Below are 26,167 nucleotides of genomic sequence, written 5' to 3' on the forward strand. Positions count from 1 at the left end.
TCCAGACATATATGCTGAAACGTAAAGCTTTATTTATTTGTGATATTTTGTTTGCGAAAATTAAGAAAAAATTTAATACTTTTAAATTGTTTTTATATAAAATAAATCATTATATAATTAAAAAAAAAGAAAAGTTGGTTCTCCTTTTCTTTGATAAGATTTGTACGTTGAATTTACTTGGGAAGCTGTTTTCCTTTTACTTAAAAAATCTTTCTAATTAGGGCTCCTAAAGCTATCTCAACTGTTTCTCATAAAAGGTAAACTGGTCCATGGAGCCAACGCTAATTACTGGCACTTTATTTGACGGAAATCGTACGGTGATCTGTCGTATTAAGTGTCAGCATGCGTTAACTGAAGATGATCCAAACAGCCCTTAGACACAGTGGTTCAGAGAGTCATTAGAGTTCAAGCAAGGGTAGCTTCAATAAAGGCTACTCACAGAGTAGCATTATTTCTCCCGTAATCTGGTGCACAACAATTGAATAATTTCTAGTGCTCATTAACGGCTGGAGGTCCTACTTATGCTCAAGCCTATGTAGATGATATTGCTTGACCTTGAAGCACTTTGTAGGAATGCACAATAACTCTCAATGTGATTACTTACTTACTTAATTGACGCTTAACCCTTTAAACGGTTATGACCGTCCAACAAGCCACGCCAGTCGCGTCTTCTTTCTGCCAACTGGCACCAATTGGTCACACCAAGAGAGTTTAAATCGTTTTCCACCTGGTCCTTCCAGCGGAGTGGCGGCTGCCATCTTCTTCAGCTTCCATAGGCGGGTTCCGCTAGAAACACTTTCGTAGCCGGAGCGTTATATTTCATTCGCATAACATGGCCTAGTCAGCGCAGCCGCTGAGTTTTAATACGCTGGACTATGTTGATGGCTGCGTAAAGCTCGTACAGCTCATCGTTGAATCTTCATCGTACTCGCCATCGCCGACGCGCCCATAACTCTTTCGAACACTCCCAAAGCCACTTCGTTTGCTGAGAGAGGACTTTACTTTTCAATTGCCTACCTAGTCCAAAGTAGCATTTATTTATTTCAGAGCTGATGGTGTTGTTAGTGTTAATGCTGGTTCATGCATTGAGGCGCATATGCGCTGACTCTTTGCTCGATGACAGCAGGTACTTCGTTTTGTCCTCATTCACCAGCAACAGATCTCTACCGTTTCTTTTTCCAGTTTGGAGTAAGCAGAACTAACGGCGCGGGTGTTTCGGCCGACGATATCAATGTCATCAGCAAATAATAATTCATATATCTTCCGCACATGGGTTTAGATGGCGAGTATGGGAGTTTCCCAAATATGCACTCGGCGCCATTTTTTTCCATTACCGCATAGCAGTCCTTAACTAGCCACTTGCTTTCTTTGCAGAACTTTAGTAGGTGAGAAAGATCCATCTTCCCAACCTCTGCAATCTGTCGAATAACCGTGAGCTCAGAAATAAACGCTCAAATTTCAAACTGTTTTATTTTAAACCCTTCTCTAATTTTCGACTTGCAGACTTGTCTTCTTAGACTGATGCGTCTTGTTTGGAGTCGTGAGCATCGGCAGCAAAAGTTATGAATCGACACCTCTTCCTCGACATCTTGGCAGATTTGGCAGAGAGAACCTGTTGGTATGCACTACCATTGGATAATCGGTGCAATAGCGCAATAAATTGTTGTGACACTCGAAAGTACTCTCACTGCAGTTTGGTTTAGCTTGAGAAGGAAACTAGTTCCTTTACCATGCAAACAGGGCCATGAATACTTTGTTGCTGTGCAATTATCTCGGTTAATCCACAGCACGTCCGTTGCCCTAATCTCATGTTCCTAGATTTTTCTCAGGATATAACCCAGCGGTGGACGTACGGAGTTGCCCGCCTCGCTGACGTCCAATGAGGAACCCTTCCTGGCCATCTCAACTGTGAATTTATTCCTTTCAATATCGCCGCGCCTTATTATGGATGCCAGCAGGGCTCGACACCTCCACATGATATCCGACATTATCACGTTGGATTATAATCCCTCTGAGGTCTTAAGGCCTCACTGCCGACAAAGATCTTTACACTGATATCTCAGATCTTACTGTCTTGGAGCAGTCTGGTTCTACTCTCTATGACACAGACCTTCATCTGAAAGGCACTGTATGAGTCAAGAAGTCAGTACGAGTGACTTACCGGCAGATGCTTTAAGTACATTCCAGATACAGTTTCGTTTCATTAATGAGCCTTCCTCTCATTCCTCCCTAAAAGGGTATTTTACGTTCTGCACCTGGAAGTCACCAACCGCCGTGATATGGTCTGTTTCGGACGTTAGGTCTGCTATGATCCCCTTTAATCGACCTGTTGCCATGTCATCTAATATCGTCAAATGATCACATTTGCACATGTTGGATTGTCTTGGTCGATCCCTGCCTTGTAGAGGCATCAAACGAAAAATGACGTCTAACCCTTCTTGAGGGGCGCAGCTCACTGAGCCTTATATTCCCAGTTATGCTATCCTTTGCATCTGCCCAACCTTATGTAGCTCGCTAATATTGCCTACCGCCTTGCACCGATGACTGTATTGTACATGGCATTGATGTATGCGGTGACAGTCCTTAGTTCCTCACGGAAACGTTTTTCCAGGTATAGTATGCTGCCCGAGCTTTCTTTGGTCTCCCCCCATCGTTCCTTAATTTGAAAATGACAATAACTTGGTGCAATCCTTGATGGAAGTCTGATATTGCATAGAGAACTTCAAAAGCCTTTCTTACTGGCAAGCAGCAAACTTTTTTTGTAGGATTTCTCTCCTAGAGCATTCTTGCAATCTTATGGATCACCACTTTCATGATGAGACCCATTGCTAGCTATGCATCCGTGCCATTCTGGAGTATTTGTTAAAGATAATTTATAACGAAGTTAATTTGGGGTGTATGCTTTGGTTTTCACACGAAGGTAACCGCAGTTGTTGTAGAGAATAAGTGGAGGAGGCAGAAGCTTGCCTCAAATAAATATCAAACAGACTCCACTTAATAATATTACCAATCATAACCGAAACTCTTGGACCCTCGAACAGATTTCTTACTACAGCAGCACGTTTGATGAGCAGCAGCAAGCTAAATTAAGAAGCGGCTGAGAGTCGTTATAAACGGCATCGGTAAAACGGCGGATAGCGGCCAAAAAGGTGTTCTTATCGAAATCCGCCTAAGGAAGCAGAGAACCAAGGCGGCCACACTCCACTTGAAGAACCAAGTGAAAAACGATTTCAGCGCCTACCGTTAAAATCGTTAAGCACAAATTAAGTAATAAAGTAAGTCCATCATTTCTCCGCAGTTGCCTATTTTTCCACCACACCGTATGCCCTGAGTTCACACCCCGGGCAAAGTAATGTCAAAATTTTTAGAAATAAGGGTTTTCAATTAGAAGAAAATTTTTCTAAGCGGGGTCGTGCCCTCGGCAGTGTTTAGCAAGCGCTCCGGGTGTATTTCTGCCATGAAAAGCTCTCAGTGAAAACTCATCTGCCTTGCAGATGCCGTTCGGAGTCGGCATAAAACATGTAGGTTCCATCCGGCCGATTTGTAGGGAAAATCAAGAGGAGCACGACGCAAATTGGAAGAGAAGCTCGGCCTTAGATCTCTTCGGAGGTTATCGCGCCTTACATTTATTTTTTTTATAGTTGTTTTCAAGTCGTCCTTTTAATTTTTACTGTAGGTCCTACTTGTTTTATGCCGACTCCGATTGGCATCTGCAAGTCAGATGAGTTTTCGCTGAGAGCTTTTCATGGCAGAAATATACTCGGAGTGCTTGCCAAACACTGCCAAGGGGCGACGCGGTTTAGAAAAATGTTCTTCTAATTGAAAAAACTTGTTTCTAAAATTTTAATGTTGCTTTGCCCGGAGCGAGAACCCTGGATCTTCGGTGTAGTAGGCGGAGCACGCTACCATCACACCACGTCGGCTACCAGATGGCCATTATTATTCTTGCAGAGAAGTAAGATTTATATTCTGACTTAAAATTGACCATGTAAATCAATTAAGTAAATTACGCTAATCAAAACAAAACTATTTAAGAATTGTAATTGAAAACTCTGCAGTGAAATTTCTCACATCAAACAACTCATTTATTGCTCATTCATTAATGTTGTACTTTAGCGTTCAATTTCTTGTTTTTTTTTCTGATTTCCAATTTCTTTGTGAACTTCCGCCATCTAATATTTATAATTATTTGTTTGGTATCCCTTCTGGTCTCCTTCCATTTTCGTATAAAATTAGTTAATTTGTGTGTTTGATTTAATTTCTATTTTCCCACATTCTTTTATTAGCCATTGCTTTGTAGTTTATCCATTTCGCCGATTCCCATTGTTCATTCATTCCAATTAGTCTAATTGGTGCCTTGTTAAAATACCCAATAGCCGCTAGGTGTCGTTATGAGTGCTACATTTATAATTTACTATGAAATTATATGTTTAGAAACAATTTTTTTTTTCGCCAGTGGTATGCGCGGACTTCATTTTCACACAAAACAAAAAAGTCTGTATCTGTTATTAAGCGCATAGACCTGCAGTAAGGATAGGTTCATCCCCATAATATTTATAATGCGACAATAGATGACGAATAAATCATCTTGCTAACTTTGACGCCTAAATGGGTAACTAATGAGTCTTTCATCCCATTGTCGGAAAATCCAGCTTCCGCAATGTAGCATCTCTCATCCAAGCCGGGGAAGCAAATTTCTTGGTCAGTGCCTACCAACGCTGCGGACATCCATAGATTTTAAGCGAGAACGGAAATACAAGGAAACACGAGGAATGTCGCGTCTCCTGAAAAAGAGAGGAAACCGTCTACAGAGCTTAAGTTATGGAGAGAGTTCTTCTCCTCATTGCCAGACACACACGATGTAGGAATGACAATATTTCCGCTGAAATATTAAAAAGTCGGCAGGACAAAGTGAATAACCGCTGAGTTGGCGCTCACACTATCACGCCAAATAAGCCAATTTTGTGTTCGCCCAGTCTTCATATTCAGATCTCTTACTTGGAGCTTTGGCTGGGAAATTGTGCTAAGTTTCCGGTTATCTGCCAGCAATTATTAAGCCAGTAGATGTTGAATTAACGACCGGTTTATATAATTCCTGTCAAGTCTATGTAGATGCCTGGAGGTATTTTCCTGCCAGATTTGTGTGAGCGCTTCCATTCACCATCGTGAAAGTTATTCTTCTGCCTGAGGCAGTGTGTCGCCCATTCAATAGGTGCGGTCAATCACCTGGCAGATTTGGTATTGTCTATTTGTTTCGCCTGCATCTCTCCACAGTTAGGATGCTTTAAGTCATGGTGTACGTTGCAACTACCAGGAGTGATGCGATAATGGCCCCTGACTATTGCACAGATATTGAGACGATTGTATCTCGTTTAGCAGGTGACAGAGGATAAGTAGAACTTTATGATTTGAAACTCCTGACCGAACAAACCACGTTGTTTCCCAAACGTGCTGTCAAATACTAAATGAATGCTACGAATACAATAGTAATGGGAGGCAGAGACGTTTTATGATGCAACCCTTTTTGACGCGAACATGATTGCTAGACTGCACTACTAGAAAGTGTTGGAGATATGCATAAACATGGATTGCAAGAAGAACAACAAATTTCCAAAGTTTTTACTGTGAGCTAGCCCAGAAAACTGCATTCAAAGTAACCATCTTTTGACCTCATATGAAGCGGAATCTTATTGGAGCAGATGAGTTTCTTTTCAGAGGAGGGAGCATCGGAAACCACCTGAAAATCAATATGAGACTTAAAACGCACTAAACCTCCTAACGTCTAAGTACCTTTTCTGGTACTACATCTAGTATTCCGTCGGAGTTGAGGAAGTTTTTCTTTATCTCTTTCCATATATATTTTTTCATCTGTTTTTTTTTTATTATAAATTTTTTGCTTAGATTGAATATACATTAGGGTGGGTCGATTTATTAACCGATATGGCGCCATCGATTTTCCGATAGGATTTGGGCTCAGGAAAAAAGTTCCACTACGCATACCCAAAAAATAATTTTCGAGCCTGCGAAATTTAATTTTTTTTGACTTTTTGCGACTTTGATTTTTAAGGTTGGCGGCCGCCGTGGTGTGATGGTAGCGTGCTCCGCCTATCACACCGAAGTTCATGGGTTCACGCCCCGGAAAAAGCAACATCAAAAACCTTAGAATCAAGTTTTTTCAATTGGAAGAAAATTTTTCTAAGCGCGGTCGCCCCTCGGCAGTGTTTGGCAAGCGCTTCAGGTGTATTTCTGCCATGAAAAGCTCTCAGTGAAAACTCATCTGCCTTGCAGATGCCGTTCGGAGTCGTCATTAAACAAGTGGTCCTATCCCGCCAATTTGTAGGAAAAAAATAGTAGCACGACGCAAATTGGAAGAGAAGCTCGGCCTTAGATCTCTTCGGAGGTTATAGCGTCTTACATTTATTTTTATTTATTATTTTTAAGGTTTTTTTCATGACCTATTAACAAAATTTCTTTTGATTGTAAAATTTTCATGTATACCCTGTCCGACCCAAAAATGTCCGCTAAAAACGTTTGCGATAACAGTTTTTTGAAAAAAAATAATATTTTTTGGTTCTTGGGGAGTGTTTTGGTCGAAAAATTTACCCTTTCGCAATTTTTTTTAAAGGTGTTTTCAAAAAACTGTTATCGTCAACGTTTTTGGCGGCCATTTCTGGGTCGGATAGGGTATACATGAAAATTTTACAATCAAAAGAAATTTTTTTTAATAGGTCATGAAAAAACCTTAAAAATCAAAGTCGAAAAAAGTCAAAAAAATTAAATTTCGCAGGCTCGAAAATTATTAAAATTGTTTTTTTGGGTATACGTGGCTTAACTTTTTTTCCTGAGCCCAAATCCTATCGAAAAATCGATGGCGCGATATCGGCTAACTTTCGTCCATACAATTCGACCCACCCTAATATACATACTGTTTTGTTTTCTTCAATTCTTCCGAGTGTGTTACCCTACCCAACCTGATCCCATACTATCACTTCGTATGAAGGGCTTGCATTTCCACTCCTACGTTATTATTTCTACACTCTCCAAACGTCTCCCATCCGTACCTTTGCTATTTATTCTATATTTGCTTCTTTTGCGGGTGGAAAGATGGTGTTACAGTCAGCGTTTCGGATCTCCATATATTGCTTATTCGATGCTCCCACGGCACAGCCTTTCCAGGCTTCTTAGCCTCTTCAGTATATATGCTATAAGGTCGCCTCTGCCCATTTTTCGTTACTCTCGATCATCTGCTCCACGACTTGCTCGGGAGCATATGAGTGTGCAGCAGTCCATATGCAAGAAGCTACTCTGATAAACAGCCTTTTATCTTATCGGAAAAAACCACAAGTTGCTCTGCTACGTAGAATCGACGTGCGAACGGGAAGGCGAGCCGTAACCGTTGAAGTGGTAAAATTCCAGAGGGACAGAGGTAATCTTTTGATAGTGCTTCCTAAAACCATTTAATTTTTATTTCATATACATTAGGGTGGTTCCTAGAAAAATCAAAGGCGCGATTCTCACCGTCTCATCCCTTTAAATGGTAAAACCACATTCAAATAAATAATATATACCCTCTGGTCTATATTGGAGACCTATTTTTGGTGCGCCTTAAATATCTGCAATCGGTACCGCTAGTGTACCTTTGATCGTGGTATTACCATTTGCAGGCTTGTAACTGAAAAAATAGGTAATATAATTTTTTTTAAGAATTACCCTAATGGAAAAATTTAAAAAATTTGGTCTTAAATATTTAATTTTTTTTATTTATTTATTTTTTTAATTATTTGTTGACATTTGCCATTAAAGCTACATACCAATTTATAGGAATACTAGTTTACAAACTTCTTGGATTATAATTTAATTAAAATTTAAATTTAAAAAAAAAAAAATCAAATAATAAAATTAATTAAAAATGTTCTTCAGAATGCGTTCAAATAAAAATCTTTGCACATTGTGCCTACGGGGAAACTTCTTGCAAGGCAACTTGTTGCTTTCTGTTCGTTGCTTGAGGAGAGAATGACAAGCGCCGATTTATTTATTGCCTCATTTCTTATGCGGCAGTTACCCACGAACGTACGTAGAAAAAACGTGTCAGCTGACACGACCTATCTTATGAGTGTGCAATGTAAACGAAAACTCACCGACGTGCAACGCCCGTACGTACGTAGCCCGGAACGTAGAAATCAAAACAATTTTGATTTTTTCCGTAAGAACGTGTCAGCTGATCGCTCTCTCACTAGACAGAGTTGCCTAGTAAACTTTCGTGCGCTAATTTTTGACCGTTTGCAATTTTATGCAAAAAAGCCTAATTAAAATTTGAAAAATTGTGGAAATAATTCGAAATAATTATGTAAAAGTGCTGATTATAAATATTTAATCTATTTATCCTTATTTAATATGTATTCTGGCCTTTTACAATATCAAAAATTAAATTGGAAAAAGTTGATGTTTCCATAAGCATACATGCAAAATGGTCAATGGCAACAGTGCTTATCTGTAAACAATACACACACAAATATGTTATGTACATGTACACAGACGCACACATTGATTCCTACGGGCTTGAGAGTTCGGTCAAACGTGCTTCGTACGACAAACGTCCTTACGTACGGCACACGTCGGTGGGTAACTGCCGCATTAGTCACACTTTCCTGTACAAATTCGCTGTTCGGATACTAATTGCCGATTGAGAGAAAAAGTGCGGGCAGCACGGGCTTCAGCGACCTTTCTCGTCGCCCTCTCGCACAACAATCGACAAATAAGCAATCTCTTCCTGAAAACGAATTTCAAAATATAAGCACCCTCAAATTTACGAGCAACAAGTTACCGTGCAAGGAGTCCCCATATCTGAACACCGTCTTAAACACTTACAAACAAATTATATTTTATTTTATCACAGACAACAATTAAAGCAAAGAGTGCACTTGTTTATGTGTAGGACGACACGTTGCGACAAACCGAAGCGAAGAGCATGAAGTGCAAAACCACACGCTACATGTTCACGCCTACAACGTGCGCCTGGGAAGACAGACAATGATTCTGTTGTATCATTTCCTTATTGTTCAAATTTATATCATATATGTAGATGTGTGTGTGCATGTATTACTCAACTAAATCCATAAATTCTAATACGCGTGCTAGTCACCAAGGACGCCACATGGGGTCGGAGGCATTGGAATCCACTGACACTACAGACGCTGTATCGCGCGTGGTCGAACAGCTACTATCCACAGTTGTAACATCAATGAGATCTGGCTCTTTAGATGGTACCACAACACCGACGGCGGCAGCTCGAGCGTATGTTCTTTGCGCCTCCTCATTTAAACTATTATAATAATCCATTGGAGATTTGAGACTACGCGGTGATTCAAGTGAACTCAACGATTCGCTACTTTCACTGTAATTGTAACTTGCCGACGGCAAAGGCATTTGTAATGTAAGCGGCAGCGGCAACAAATTGGCGGCGGCTGTTGGTGGTTGTGGTATGTTATTGACCGCTGCAGCCACAGCAGAAGAGCGCAGTAGTTGCTGTTGCATTTCAATGAGGCGCGTTGAAAGAAATTTCATTATTTTAGCACCTAATTCATCGGCTTGACATTGTTGCAAAAGGACCTGCGATATTTGATCGGCTGCATGCACATAACCCGAACGAAAGGATTCGATGTGGGCGCTAGCTTGCGATTGTAGTGAGAGACTGCCGCGTTGCTTAAGTTTGCGCATATGTTCCACCGTTAGCTCTAGTATGTCAGCCTTCTCGAGACGGGTTACATGTTCACCTTCCTGCTGTAGACATTCCACCATTAGATCCTTGAGATCATCCAGGCATTTATTTATGCGCGCGCGACGTTTGCGCTCCAAGAGTGGCTTCATCACCTTGCGGTATTGATAGGTTTTAGACATTTCCATGACCATTTTTTGGTGTTTTGATGAGGTGAGTGTGTTATACTTTGGTTAGTGCAAAATTGGTTTGATTGAGTTGATTTTGTGTGAATTAAGAATTTAGTTTCCTTTGTGCGTATTTTTTTTTTAGTTATCCGTAGTTGTCGAAACGCCGTTAAGAGGCGAACAGGCTTAACACGTTCCGTGTGTAGTTTCTACTTCGCGTGTTAATTTAAAAATGAGCCATCCATTTACCCCGTCCATAACTTTTATACAACGTTTGGGATTTCGTATGATCGCGCGCAGCTCCTATAGCGGCTGCTGGCTAAGGTGGTTGGTTAGTTTGTTGATTGCACGACCGCTGCATGATCGGTGGTCGTACTGTAAGTTGCTGGTGTGTATGTGTGTGTAGCGCAAGCATTTATCAGTAGCATGAAGCGTGAACAGAAGAGAGACTACTGTGCAGCGACTGTGTTGACTGATAGCAAGCAGTGAGGCAACTTAGAAGTCAATGTGAGCAAGCAAGAGCGCCAACAAGTCAGAGTTAATGGTTTTTGACGTGTGGTTAAATAGGTGTTGCTTCTTTAATGGTGAGGGTACTTGGGTAATTTGAGAGATGCTTGGGAATTTGGAAAAGATGCCAGTATGAATGGTCACGGACACTAAAATTGTTGTAAGTGCGTGATATTGGAGTAATCGTCTGCGATTGTCTGCGGGAGGTCCCATTGAATAAGAATAAAACTAGTCTCAAAGATATATTTTACGATGCCGATGATTGAGATAGTGGCGTGATGAGTACTGGGGATCCCGATTTGTATGAACAACGTAGGCCCTATAAATGTCTGATATGTACAAAGTCCCTAAGGTAGAAAGCCATTATATGGACGATTTGTATATATCTTCTGTCTGTACTCGTATATACGCAAATATATTGCTCTTAACCTAAGTCTCCCCCAAATGACTATGTCCACTTCTATGGAAGCTGCGATCAAAGCACAAATTGTTTCTTATCATAATGTTGTGCGGGCCCACTTTTTCGCTGCGTGGATCTCTATATCTCCAGGTGGTTTGAGCTAAAGTTCTTTGCATGTACAGAAGATTATAGTGGTTCAGAAAAACTCACTGAGTTGTTGCCTAAGCTAATTACCTGCTATGGTAACCACCTTCTCGTATTGCAGGGGCTTTATCTTTTCGCAATGAGTACTCTTGCTTTATCTAGCAATGCGATCGGAGGAACAAGATGATGAGCAACAACAACAAAAGCAATCAAAGCAACAGGAATGAAATCGAAGCAATAGGGGGCCGAATCGACTTTAAATGCAGCGGCAGAAATAAACGCCGAAGGGTTGATCGAAGCGAGAGAACCTACTGTCGAAGCCACTTCAACCTCAGAAGCACTCGCCTTTTTGGGAAGCAAGCCAGGAACGATGATGTCTTAACGTCCGGGAGTCAGAAAGTTAAAAAAACGAAGGGCAGTATAACCGAGCATCCCAAGTAGGAAAAGCAATCAGAAAAGACAATTTGAGCCCGCATCATAGAAAAGCGCATTCTTGACAGAGCACAGTCAGCCATGGCATACTCAACGCCCCAGGAGATCAACTAGTGATCGAGAGGAGGGGGATGATCGATGGGAGAATCTAAAGCGCTCGCTCTAAAACAAAAAACACTGCCGCGTCTTAGAAAAACCAAGGAACTTGGGGACTTCATATACAGGAGAAGTGTCATAGGAATATAGATGTGGGACAAATTTAATAGCCGAGCAACATTAGACACTCGCCGTATGGAGTTACAGGTGTTAGAGGAACAACAGACCGCCGAGCAATCTAATAAGGGAAAAATGGAGAGTCGAAACCTCAGAATAACCCGAATATCAGTTTGAAAGACATAGGTGGCTTCGATGACGTGATGAGAGGCTAGGTGGAGCCGAAGTGAGATGGCACCTGCGATGCCTACAAAAAGACAAGGCCCCTGAAACTATCCAAGAGAAAGCCCTTCTATACATAAAACCATACAAGAAAAATCAAAGCGCCCTTACATTAGGGCGCAAAGGGAGAAGTGCCAAAAGCAGCACACATGCATTGCACTACCGCTTTTCACATTACCGAACAGCCAGAATCAAACGGCCACCACACACAGCAACTGGCTCCCGCTGAAAATGGAAGAAGTGGTCAGAGCCCTCGACGAGGTAAGGACACTTCACAGTCCACGAAAGTAAGGTAACACTCCATTTTTTCCACCTTCAATGTTTGTACTGCTTTAGTCACGGCTTCTACTTGCACCTAAAAGAAAATTCATTAATGTGCCAACTTGTAGGATCTACTTATTACCGGATCAGCACAAAATACCACAGGCACCACTCTTGGCATTTGCCTGGAACCACTCGTGTAGCGTATCTTCAACCATTTCTGCAACTTTGCCCCAACCTTGCATCTATATTGTAGCATTAACATCCCCATCGAAGCGCAGGTCCGGTATCAAGTATACTATCCTCCTAGCATTAGATGAAGCTACTCTACTATGGCCGTAAGACTTGCGCTCAGATGGGTTGCTTTGATTAATGCTATGTGCTTAGCAAATCGGCCAGCAGGTTGCAGAACGGCATACAGTGGTGTATTCGTCGGTGGCTTCCAGGACATTCTTTTTACTGATCAATGATGATATGGATGCCTCCAGTAAGAGAGCGATAGAGATAGGCTCGATGGGCTCTTACATACATTAAGTGGCGTAGAGGACTACTTTGTTTTCACCTCCAAATGGAGCTTCCTATGCAACTTACTTTTTGGAACGCCTTCTAGGCATTTTGTACTGTGCTTCTACTGCAGGGTTACCCCTTCTAGATTACGCATAGTTCATTTAGGGTACATATGACTCTTCGAAACTAACACCAGATCTGTCTTTTCCACGCTGTCAGTCAACCAGATGCCAGATATCCCATCGATGTACTCTTGCATGCATTAAGTGCGTAGAAGAATTCTTTATACCCTTCTCCACATTGAGCATCCAAGATTACTCAATGTCTGGAATGACTTCTGGGCATTCTGTGCTGCGATTTTTTCTGCAAGTCTACCCCTCCTAGACTAGGCCTACACCAGTTTGGGACCATATATCTTTTCGAAAAGAAGACTAGTTCCGTTTCTTCCGATGTGCTCTTACATGCATTCCAAGATAACTTACTGCCTGGAATGACTCCTGGGCATTTTGCACTGTGCTACTCCTGTACGGAGTAAATTTCAATACAATTTGAGGGAAATTTCAATACAATTTGCAACACCTAGACTTTACGCTCTTGAAAGAACAACTTCAATCTCATACCCCCGTGACGCAGTAACCACCAGCGAGTATTAAATATCAGCGCGCTTGTAATTCTATGTACGTGTTTTCAAGAGAGCGGGATCGTAGCCAACAATTGATCGTGTGCATCGCTTGTGCCAATCGAAAGAGCATAACTTGTGTAGAGTATCTGCCGCTCATATTTTGAAATGCTTGATAGTCGGATGGCTTGGATCACGGAATTACTTACGATTGGAGGCACGCACACATACAGTTACAAACTAATGCAGTTGACGCTTGGTTGATTGGTTGGTTGGCCCCACCACGCGGGCATGTCTTACTTATTGTCAATGATGACAGTACTCTGCCGCTGCCACTGACTTGTGTCATGTTGTTGCTACTACTTGTTGTTGTTGTTATTCTTGTTGTTATGGTCGGTGCTTTCGTAAATCGTATTGTATATATTTTATTCGTAAGCTACACACTTTTCCAGACCGTGGGAAACAGATTTGTCGTGTGTTTCCCACACGATGGACGGATGGATGGATTGCGATGCGCAACGACGGCGATCCGATGGATTGTTGTTGAAATGTTGCCTTTGTTATTATTGTGTGAGCTGAATTGGGTATGGCTGTTGTTGTTGGCGTTGCTTGGGGTTTTTAAAATGTGTGTTTTTTTTTAATTTTTTAGTTTAATGTGTTTGGTTGATTATTGGGCTGCCGGTTAGGGTCCCGCATTTTGCGTCGTCGCGCTGTGTGTTGTTTAAAAGTCGCACAATTACGCTGAGGCATGCTCGAATGATGATGATGGCATGAATTTCGTTGAAGCGTATCAATTGAGTTGGTTGGCTGTCCGTTGGTTGGGCGTTCGGTCGGTGGGAAGTTCGCTCATTTGATTACTTAGTCGTTCAGTGGGACGGTCATTTCTTGGTTTTCGTTCGCTATCTGTTTGGTGGGGGGTTTGAAGTGAATAAATATGCTGGTACGTGAGATCTGGGTGTCTGTCGCTGTGTATGTGTGTGCGTGTTTTCAAGTGAGGATAACAGATCACATGGATTAATTTTTGTTCAGTATGCAGCGGTATTTTCGTTGAAAACTTGTTGAATTTGTATCTACATATTTATTATATATGTACATATACAATTCGTCTCAGCTGGGGTGGGGTGCCAAGCATTCACACACTCGCATGGTCGTACAACAAACTACGCTTGTGTAGCCCCCCAGCTGTCAATCATTTAGTCGCTGCGACAAGTGGTATGGGATTTACGCGTGCGTTATTTCATCAAACTTATGTCGCCTTCGCAGCTGGGTGGGGGGAATAACACACAGTATTTAATGTGCACATATGCACAAATATTAGTCAACCAAAAAATAACGATTTACTTAAATTTTTTTCTGTTTACATTATGGATCATCGCTTAGCGCTACACTAGCCCATTAGCAGCACGGCGGGAGACCTTGATTGCATTTCGAAAGAGTTGAGAAGTTTTATATTTACTGTTTACATACATATATACATCCCAGTCAGTTAAAGGAGTACGGAACATACTCTAATGGAGAAAACTCGAAGAAATATGCCGCGGACAAGTCAAGAAGATCTGTAAGATGTGAAGGTTAGTCATAATGCACTAGCTAAAGACCATATTTGTGAGACCCGTCCTATGTATTTTGCGATTGTACGAATGCTTTGGCGACTTTAACTTCTTCTTCTTTGAACAACAAAGACTCTCCCCAAAGTTTTTGGAGAAAGTCATCGATGTTGATGATCATTTACGGGATTAAGGTACTATAAGACGCGCATAGAATGGACTAATAAACGTCAATGGCATTACGTTACCGACTGTCTTACACACCAAAATCTTGGGTGTGACGTTTGATCAGGATCTACATTTTGATGGGCATGCAACCGCAATTGTATCCAAAGCCGCAATAAAATCCTCAAATCTCTTGCTGGCAGTACTTGGGGTAAAGACAAAGAAACGCTCATTTCTACGCACAAAGCAATTGGCCAGCCGATTGCACGCTACGCGTCCCCGATATGGTCACCATGCCTAAAGGCTACTCACTGGAAGAAGCCACAGGCCTGCCAAAATACCGCCCTCAGAACCGCCACGGGTTGTCTTCTTATGTCCCCAGAACACCATCTATATAATGAGGCGGGAATACTCCCCATTAGGGAGAGAAATGAAATGCTAACAAAACACCGTCTAGGGGCTTTAGGAGTCATCTCCGTAAGCATTATGAGCAAACACAGCACATGAGAACACAGCCTTATGAAGCTATAAAATACAAGCAGTGAACTCCACAGACAGACGTCGGACCTCTATGCCAGGAATTTCCCGGTGAATCCTGTACTCAAAGAACAATACCCAAAACTAGCAGAAGAGGAACGCACTCTCCCTAGGCAAAAGCGAGTCACTCTAGCTCAACTTGAGAACACAGCCGTATGAAGCTATAAAATACAAGCAGTGAACTCCACAGACAGACGTCGGACCTCTATGCCAGGAATTTCCCGGTGAATCATATACCCAAAGAACAATACCCAAAACTAGCAGAAGAGGAACGCACTCTGCCTAGGGGAAAAGCGAGTCACTCTAGCTCAACTTCGATCTGGATACTGTAACAAGTTAAACTCTTACCTATCCAGAAACCCCCACATACAAAAAATATGTCGTGCTTGTAATGTGTCCCCACATGACACCAACCATCTCTTTAACTGTATTGTGGAACCAACGTCTCTAACACCCCTCTCATTATGGTCCATCCCTGTTGAAACAGCAAGTTTCCTTGGACTCCCGTTAGAGGACATTGATGACAATTTGTGATCGGCTGCACCTATTGGATGGGGCGAAGCACTGCTAGAACAACAACAACGTGCATAGAATAGTGTCGATACTATAGATCAGGGGTCTGCACTCCATAGCACAATTGTGCTCTCATTGCGTATGTGAAAGGGCAACCACATTATTGGAGAACCACATTATAGATCCACAGTTCTCTGAAGGTCATCCATATTTTTGTTACTACGAAAGAATCCTCATCGAAAAAATAAAAACTGGTCTCGTTGTACACCACATCAGTGTTGTGAAACTGGAAAGCAACCGAGCGAAAGCTAAAGAAATGGGAACCGAACAGTGGTCTTTCTGTAGTTCTATTGTTTGTGTCTTATTAACGGGGTTCTGCTGACGGTTTAACAGTAGTAAATGAGGTGCGGAGGCCATAGTACATTGCTTATCCACTAGGCTCTGCTGAGCTCGCCAACATACGGCGTTACATTAAACGTTCGATATGATTCAATTTCTTGTTTGTTAAGAAAGAAATGCTTAAAAGCTCAGTGAAACCACAAAGTTTCAGTCGAATTAAATGAGCTTCCCTGTCAGGCTGCAGTAGCGATAGTTCCGCAAAGCAATATACTTCGCAGCGAACTGCTTATGACGTACTTATGTGGGCTCATGGGCCCGTGTCAAGCGCTCGCTTTCTCGGTCGGCGCTTGTAACGTATTCATGTTCTCTGGGTTGCTAGTGGAATCAGTACTATCTTCCTTCTTATCTCCGTTGTAAGTTTCTACGTCATTCGTTTTGGCCAGTGGACTAGGCACGCTCAGCAGTCTAATATTATATACAAGGAAAAAACTATTACCTCTGATGATAAGGTTCCCGTGGTTTCCTCAAGTGTTCTGGTATCGGGAAGGCTACATTCCAATACAGCTGAGGATATTCTTCTGCAGCATGCCACCCAAGGGTCCCGGTCTTCGTAACACCCTGGATTAGAGGGTTGATATACTTTGGTTTTAGCACGAAACAATGTATAAATATATACACATGTATATCACATTATGTCTTAATAATGCGCCTCTCCCATTCCTAGTTTTCGCTTCGTCCTTCATCCCCCTTCTTCTGCTTTTTCTCTCTCCTCTTCGGCTTCTCCCTTTCAACTTCTTCTTACTCATCCTCTTCGCCTTTCTATTGCTTTGTCCATATGCAACCATACAACATTCATTAGGAATCCATTTTGCTTATTCAGCGTGCTCCCTTGGAATTTGGTGGACTGGGTTATGCCCATGTACACGTACATATGTATCTCTTTATGTGTGTTATCAGAGACTCCTCAGTAGTGTGGTATTGGCAAATTGCATATCAAACTTCAAGTATTTACTAATTTATTGTGGTCGCTTAAGATAAACACCCTTCTGTTAAGGTTCATATGCGCCGACAAACCCATGGTTGTTTTATTTCAATGGGTTTTATTGTTTGGTTTTTAGGTCTCGTAGCAAGTTCTTTGTGGCTAACATAGCAAGCAGCTTTTAAAATAATCAACATGAAAACGTTGACATTGTTATTTTAACTTACTATCGCCACCAATTGTTTAGTAGCTTTGAGGAGAGGGTTCAACCCAGGTGATATACTAAGACTGTTTGCCATTACGTTCCATTAACAAAGGGGTATCGCTTTGTTATCGCCGAGCCATCGGCTTATCGGTTTTTTATCAGCTTGTAACACGCCGAACATCGATTAAAACTGAAGTTTATCGGTTTCTGTTTTATAACGAACCTATGCGTCATCGAACACAAATCAAAAAACAATCGATATATTTACGATGAATAATCGATTTAAATTCGTTAGTTTTTCGATAACAAATCGATACATTTTCTGTAAAAAATAGGGTAGTACTCTGATAATATATTCATAACTTTTCGTTAACAAATCAATAGCTTTTTGATAACTAACCGATGATTTTTCTATACAAAATCGATGACTCATTGGAATTGTTTTCGGGATCAATTCGGAATTTTTCTAGGATCATTTTGCCAATATCTCCTCACAATTTTGCATTCTTTCTCCATGTTATTTCAGAATAGCTTCGGAACTATTTCAGGATCACTTTGAGACTATATCTATACCAATTCAAGATTGTGTTTTTTTTTTGTTTTTTTTGAGATCGCTTTGTGGCTTTTTTTGTAGATGTTTTCGGAATTGTCTCCAGATTGTATTTTTTTGTTATTTTTTATAAAATGTTTCTATATTTTCGGGACTATTGTGAGATCATTTCGCGACAAATTTCAAATCAATTTGGGATCTATTCGGAGCTGTCTTCGTATAATTTTGGGACTATGGTTTCCACATCGCTAAATCAAAAAGGGGGGCTTGTTTCAAGGTTATTTTGTGATTCCGATATTTTTTTAAAAACAATATAGAGAGCTTTAGGTATTATCTTGGTGCAATTTATTGATTATTTTGTGTAATCATGACGGTATTAACGCGAACCATTTCAAGAACGTTGCGAAAATATCTCATAATAATTTCGGGACTATCTTAAGAATATTTGAAGATTATTTTCAGATCATTTGGATAGTACTTCGAGAACATTTCAGGACTATTTGAGGAAAATTCCGGTAATGTTTTGGGGTACATGTCGGAGCTATTTCGAAACCAATATAGGATTATTTTAAACATTATTCCTGAACGAACGTTTTGATTAAGGGTCTCATTATCTATTACGAAACGAACGTTCGTTTCGCCTCAGAGAAGAATCTCTAGTGTATTTGCACTATGTTAAACGATTGCAACATATCATATGAGATCTGCTTTCGCATTCCTGTTTGACATAAAGTTAGAAACGTAAAGGCCGAACGAAAATGATCAAGAGTACCATTGCTAGACGAAATCGTTTAGAGGTGAATCGTTCGTCTGAGCTATCGTTCGCAATACAGAATCAAGCTCTAAGTATTTTATTTTGTCAAAATTTCCACGTTGAGGAGATTCGTGTCAGGCTCTAGGTCTCTTATCTTTAAATTTAATTTTAAATTATTTTATCGCACTCAATTGCCAAGAGCTTTCAAATATTCAACGTAAAACTGTAAAACAATGCTCATGGCACAAAACTACAGTTAATCAACTTATACAAAACTGCTTATGCGCTTCGAAGCTTTTATGCTCAATAATTTTCTCACGCTCTAGACATAGTAACTAGAGCTTGAAAGACCTTCAATTAACTGTTCGATTGCAAAGAAAGAACGAAAAAACATTCAACTCGCTACAGGTTATTTCAAAGTAAAAAAAAAACTTGAGCAGCATACGATTTCCTCTTGAAAAATCGTTTAGCGCGTTTCATGAACAAAAAGTAGTAACAAAATAGTTATTAGTTTGTAAACATAATATAAGTCCAAACCAGTGGCTAAGTAGAGAGGTCAGTGTCATAGTCTTACATGTGTCGGAGCCTAACTGCTGTGCTGTTGTTGTGCCAAATTAAATGGTCATTAGCGTGTGTTGAGTAGACAACAATTGCAACAAAAGTGTCACAGAGCAAAAGTTGCCTAATGCTACCAGCGCGATGGCTACGAAGAGGTCATACACTGATTTCTTGGTATGAATTGTTATGTGAGAAACGTTGATATAAACCACAAACAAGTTGAGTAGTTATGCAAAATATGGTGCTGAAAGATGTATGTATGATGATTTTTTTTCCTTCATTTTGCAATGTAACATTAGGGTTGTCGGCCGAATATCATATTAGTTTGCACTGGCGCCATTCAGTTTTTTTAACGGTTTTATTTAGCTTGACTTGGCAGGCAGGCCGCATGCACGGCCGTTGTGAACGAATTTTGTAATTGAAATTTAAGTAACTTCCCGATAAGCTACAAGCTTGAAACTTGGAATATAGTTCAGAACCCGATGACGATGCAATAATAAGAAAAAAAATCGCCGCTCGGTGGCACAAGGATCGAGATCTTCACAAAAATCGTATTTGTGGTCCAATTTGGCTCATATTTGGAACACATAATACGTACAAGAATAGAAAGCAACCTTTGAAAAAAAAAAAATCGGCGCTATGTGGCGCAAGGATCGATATCTTCACAAAAATCGTATTTGTGGTCGGATTTGGCTCATATTTGCAACACATAATACGTACAAGAATAGAAAGCAACCTTTGAGAAAAAAAAATCGGCGCTAGGTGGCGCAAGGATCGAGATATTCACAAAAATCATATTTGTGGTCCGATTTGGCTCATATTTGCAACACATAATACATACAAGAATAAAAAGCGACCTATGAAAAAAATCGCCGCTAGGTGGCGTAAGGATCGAGATATTCACAAAAATCGTATTTGAGGTCCGATTTGGTTCTTCATATTTGCAACACATAATACGTACAAGAATGGAAAGCGACCTATAAAAAAATCGCCGCTAGGTGGCGCAAGGGTCGAGATATTCACAAAAATCGTATTTGTGGTCCGATTTGGCTCATATTTGGAATACATACATACAAGAATAGAAAGCTACATATGAAGAAAACTCGCCGCTAGGTGGCGCAAGGGTTGAGATATTCACACAAATCGTATTTTTGGTCCGATTTGGCTCATATATGGAATACATAATACATACATACAAGAATAGAAAGCTACATATGAAGAAAACTCGCCGCTAGGATACTAGATGAAACTACAACGTACCGTAAATCTCCCACAAGGGGCGATCTCATGGACAGGAGATGAGACCTGCATTTTGCTCGCCTTTTGCGACCGGTATACCTACCGCGGGCATGTTATAAACACCTTAACCGCATGAGGAGCGTACCTACGCAATAACACTACCACCCGTGGATGAGGTTTCCTTCGCGAGGTGTCGGGACTATTTTCTAGGCCTAATATTTAAATAAAATAATTTAAAAACATTTTTTTAAGTTAAGCGGTTTTATTGAAAACAATACTTACATGAAATAATAATAACACTCGAGGTGGAGTTGCCCAGCAACCGGATGCCACTATCCTGAAAATAATAGTAGGTTTGATAGACTCCATACCTTACCAATATAAGACCTTGTGATTGTATACCCGATTACAAGCTAATTTGGTGCTAATGACGTGGCTACGAAGTGTTTGGGCAGGTAACATGGAGCCGATAGTTGGGCCACTGACCATGCAATTGGATCCGTTGTGTTTTGATTCCGTATGGTTAAGCCGAACGAGGCAGGTACTCACGTAGGTATGCCTACCTGCTGCACTTTTCTTCTCGGGCTCTCAAATGTGACCAAGCGTTGTAGCCTTCATTGTCCCGAATCACAATATGGCATCTCTATAAACAGAATAATGACGGAAAGGAACCATTTTACTCCATTTTATTTTATTCGAAGCTAGGGCTGTACTTTTGAGCTTTTCTTCGTAAAACGGCTCCATTCTCTCTGAGTGGTTGGATTGGAAAGAGAACGTCCACAATGTGTCTCGTGTTGTTTTCGTCCATAATCTGGTGCGGCGAAGAGATTTAGTATACTTTCTTCTTTTCTCACCACGTTCCTGTGTCGTCCACTTCGAAGACCGCCATAAAGACAGGTAGAAGTCTTCAAACTATTTTCTTATGGGGTCTTGGACTTCTGTTTCAGTTGTAAGGCAACTCATGCTCAGTACTTCCTATTTCATGCTCTTGGAGAGCTATTGTGCTTCACCGACCTCTCCCACTGCCCTAACTATAGCTTCTCTGAAGGTTGGCTGGTCGGTGCAGCGCGCCGTTTCTATTAGGTTTCTATTGGTTTCTCATATAGATCGTATCACCATATTATTAGTGTCGTTGGACCGGAGCTGGCCACATACGGGCGCTAGTACCAGGGCGTGGCTTCTGTCCTCTCCCTTTAATACGTGTTTCCGCAGCTTGGACGGGGAGAGGAAGCATCGAATAATCCCCTTCCCATCTATAATGATAAACCCACCACATTCAACGGGATATCGTTCTTGCTACCAAGTGGTACTTTGCAACCAGTAGGTAATTGAGATGTTAAGTTATTCTTTAAATAATAAAAGCCACGTTGTTTAAATCTCACAAGACTCGGAACCGTGGAAAGTATCGAGAGAAAATGGGATGGCTTTTATAGTATTTCATCTTTTTAAGCTGCAAATGACGTGGTTCATCTATCTTTGACTGGTGTCTTAGCTAGTCCTCCAAGATATCTACCAAGTATCGCGGTACCTTGAACGAGTCTTCTTATGCCTCAAGCATGTCATCCCATCTGGCTGAGTTAAAAGTATCCTTGACGACCAACTTGATCTTACTTGGTCGCACTTTATCTCGGCTTTCTTGACTGCAGCTGTCCCGTTGCCAAGTTGTCCTTCATCTGCTAGGGAAGATACTTGCTTACAAGAACCAGCTAAAGCACGAGTACTCTAATGCATCACAGATGGGCATATTGCACAAATCTAGTCAAAATATCACTGAACAGTAGTTTGTATTGATTTGAAAGAAATTTTTCTGTTTATGCAAATTAAATTTCTGTAAGTAAATTTTTAGAATAAAAAGTTTTTGTTAATGCATCGAATTACACTGCCGTATGCCCATGTATCGTAAGAAGATTTTTATACCCTTCATGAAAATGAAATGGTATATTAATTTCGTCACGAAACCCAAAATTTTAAGTCCTTAAAGGAAAATAGATAGACCCATTAAGTATACCGAAATAATCAGGATGAAGAGCTGAGTTGATTTAGCCATGTCCGTCTGTCTGTTTGTACGCAAACTAGTTCCTCAATTTTTGAGATATCTTGATAAAATTTGGTGAGCGGGTGTATTTGGGTGTCCGATAAGACATTTGTCGGAACCGGCCGGATCGGACCACTATAGCATATATCCTCCATACAACCGATTTTTCAGAAAAAGAGGATTTTGGTCATATCTTACTCAATTTAACAGATTAAAGCTTCAAAATTCACCATATAATTTCGTATATTGCACATATTATTGTCTGAAAAAATCATAAAGATCGGTGGTATATATATGGTGGTATATATAGTATATATATATATATTCGCAATTTCTACCCCATTTTAACAGCTATAAGCTTCAAATTTCACCGATTGCCTACGTATATAGTATATATTGTTGTGTCAAAAAATCATAGAGATCGGTGATATATATAATTATATATGATGGTATATATAGTATATAAATTTTTTTTTGCGATTTCGGACCCATTTTAACAGCTAGAAGCTTCAAAATTCACCAAATGCTTACATGTATAGCATATATTGATGTGAAAAAATCATAGAGATCGGTGGTATATATATTATATACTTCATATAAACTGTCATTTTTCACTTTTTTACGTCTAGAAGCTTCAAAATTCATCAAATTTCATCAAATAGTTACGTTTACGTCATATATTTTTGAAATACGTGATTCGTAGTCATAGTTTTTACATGCAGACCACAAAAACCGTGAAGCTTTGCATCCTCACACAAAGTACCTACCTATTTTTTATTTTATATTTATCTTAAAAATCGTTTAGGTATGTAGATCTGTTCACTATATATTTCTTATCTTATACATCCGATTATTCGGAGATAACGAACGGGATAAGATTATTGTTCAGCCCCATTCATGAAAGGTGTGAGGTCTTCGGCAGAGCCGAAGACAGTCCCGTTCTTACTTGTTAATTTTGTTATATTGCTTTTTGCTTTTTTTGTGGATGAATGATCTGTTGTGCTAATGATAATGATAATAATGGAGAAGATAAAAATAACTAAGATGGTTGTTGTTGCTTTTATTGTTGTTGTGTTACACTTGCTGCTGAAGCTGCGTCTCTTATTACTGTTGCGTCTTTGCGGTTGCTAAATATGTGGTGTGGCATGTCGTATAGCTCGGCACAGCCCGGCACGACATCAAATCCAAGCGTGAGAAAGTGCTAAAGCGAATGATTCGAATTGCTACATATTTGTTACAATAATACATTATGGAGATGGGCGTGTGACTAAATAGCTAGTCCCGATACCGAATGTTTGGTTTACGTCACGGATTTTTGTGTTTTCCGAGCATTCAATATTTTGAAGGTGTGAAAAGCAATGTTAAGTCACGAAGCCACCTTAAGTTAAGTCGCGATATCAAGTCAAGTGAAGCTAACTCAAGTAAAGTCAAGTCAAACTCAAGTCAAGTTAAGTCAAGTCCAAGTCAAGTCATTTCAAAGTCAAGTCACAGTCAATGGGAGTGAAGTCAAGCCAAGTTAAATCAATTAAAGTAAAAGTCAAATTTAAGTCAACTCAAGCAAAGTCAATCCAGTTTAAGTCAAGCCAACCAATACATGTGAAGTCAAGGTCAAGGTCAAGATTATGTCAAGTCAAGTCATGTCTAGTCAAGTTAACTAAAGTCATGAATTCACCTTAAATCAAGTCACGAAGTCACGTCGAGTTAAGTCAAGTCACGAGATCAATTCAAATGAGGTTAAATCAAGTCAATACTAATGAGCTATTCTTAACCTCCTTAGCTCGGGGATTTTCGGGACTAAAATAAGACCGGGATTCAGTCATCGACTTCGTCAATGCATGCAGATAAACATAGCAACAACATTTCATCAGCTTACTGAATGGATTGCTTTGCTAAGCTTTCGTTCCTCCATAGCGTAAGCCGGAACGCCCCAAATGAATTATGCATGAGTATGTTACTACTATGTTTGAAGTGTCTAAATAAATATTGCACACTGTGCAACATTAGCTGAGGTAGTGACGTGGAGGTGGTAGCAAAACTTTTAAACAAACCAATGTGGCGTGTCATATAAATAAAACATACAAATCAACGCCTTAAATGTGAGTCTGGTGCTCCACAGAATTAGAAATTGAAACACTTTCAGTTAATTATTTTTAATGAAAAGATTGCATACGAACATGAATACCCTCGAGATGATATTGACATGGATTGGACGTCTTACTTCAGTGGAATGGAAGGATACTTTGAACAGCGCGAAAGCTATCCCCCATCTCCTACACCAAATTAGATAAAACTGAAATTCGATTGAGTACTTTAAATAAAATATTGGTCAGAAAGATCTGGCCATCGTAAACAGCTTAACAACGCTCCAAATAAACTTCCTTTCCCGTTACTGAATGACATTTACGCCGTGAAGATTCGTCGTGTTGAAGTTAACAAGTTTGTAGCCCATATCTTGAAGTTCAGTCATAGCCTTGATTGGACAAATCTGTCGGAAATGTATTCCGAGCGTATATTTAGCATGCCGCTCATTGAGGGCTACGCCTTATTTAAGTAACTCTGATGAGGCACCTCGTCGTTGGTGTGAGGGCTTAGCGGAGCTTCTTAGCGTGCGACTATGTGGCTAAGCGGTTTGGGAGCCTGAATCTAAGATGTTCCGCTTAATAAAACAGGCGGAAGTGGGTCTATGATCAAGCACTGCCAACTACCCTAATGCAGGGTGCTTTGCTGGCCGTGACTTTTTGATGACTTGCGAACAGAGGGTATATTAGGTTGTATTTGAACGGAGCTCTCACGGTAACTGGTCGGCTTGGGAAGTAACGATGGCAAATAGCGCTGCTGTAGATGCTCCGGTAAAGATGACTTGGGAGCACTTGGGAGCTTTAGTCAGGCCAACTTACTGCTAGAGCGAACGCTTGGCATGGGTCCGCAAGGCAGTACAATCAAGTCGAAGGCAGTGCATTGACAAGAATATTGCAAGCCTCAATTCACCAACCGAATGGAAGACGATGCAATCAAGAGCTGGGAAAGGGGAAGAGGTACCAAAATATGAGCGACAGAGCGAAGGAGGAATTCGGAATGGCGAGAAACCAAAACCCTTAGAAGCAACAAACTAGGAAAAGGAGGAAAATATTAGCGGAAGTATGTCGTGAACAAATTGAGTGGTTGATAAGCTAAAGGGATGGAACGAGGGGGTTTGGAGTTTCTAAAGGGAGCTAACGCTGTGACACCGATTGCCACCGATAAGATGACAATATGACGAAATAGTCTCTAACTGTTGCCCTATGGCTTGTGTCTCTGCATGTGTCAGGAACTGGTACACCGTCACCATCCGTACATTCAGCGGAATGTTATAATGGGATAAGTTCATAAGTTGCAATATAAACGAGACATGAAAATGGCTAAAAAGAGATGTTTCAGACATCCAGAGGAAAAGCACAAGCGCAGGGTTTGTGCTGGTGAATGAGTTGGATTTTAAGGTACATCGAGTATCTTGACAAAAGCAAAATCAAGCTAAAGTGAAGAGAACCAAAAAGTTTCGAATGCCTCAATGCATTGCATG

The 26,167-nt window shown here is 40.6% G+C and overlaps 2 protein-coding genes across 2 annotated transcripts in view; both read right to left on the minus strand.

Annotated features, from left to right (window-relative positions):
- Nucleotides 1-26,167, minus strand: part of sad (Cytochrome P450 family protein sad) — a 265,008-nt gene that overhangs the window by 217,723 nt on the left and 21,118 nt on the right. The gene's annotated exons all lie outside the window — the stretch shown is intronic.
- On the minus strand, nt 7,747-10,104 carry E(spl)m3-HLH (Enhancer of split m3, helix-loop-helix). Its single transcript, XM_067763913.1, has one exon. The coding sequence runs from the start codon at nt 9,907-9,909 to the stop codon at nt 9,139-9,141; it is 771 nt and encodes a 256-aa protein (XP_067620014.1). The 5' UTR covers nt 9,910-10,104; the 3' UTR covers nt 7,747-9,138.

The sequence above is a fragment of the Eurosta solidaginis genome, chromosome 1 (genome assembly GCF_040869045.1).
Source record: "Eurosta solidaginis isolate ZX-2024a chromosome 1, ASM4086904v1, whole genome shotgun sequence".
NCBI classification, from domain to species: Eukaryota; Metazoa; Arthropoda; class Insecta; order Diptera; family Tephritidae; genus Eurosta; species Eurosta solidaginis.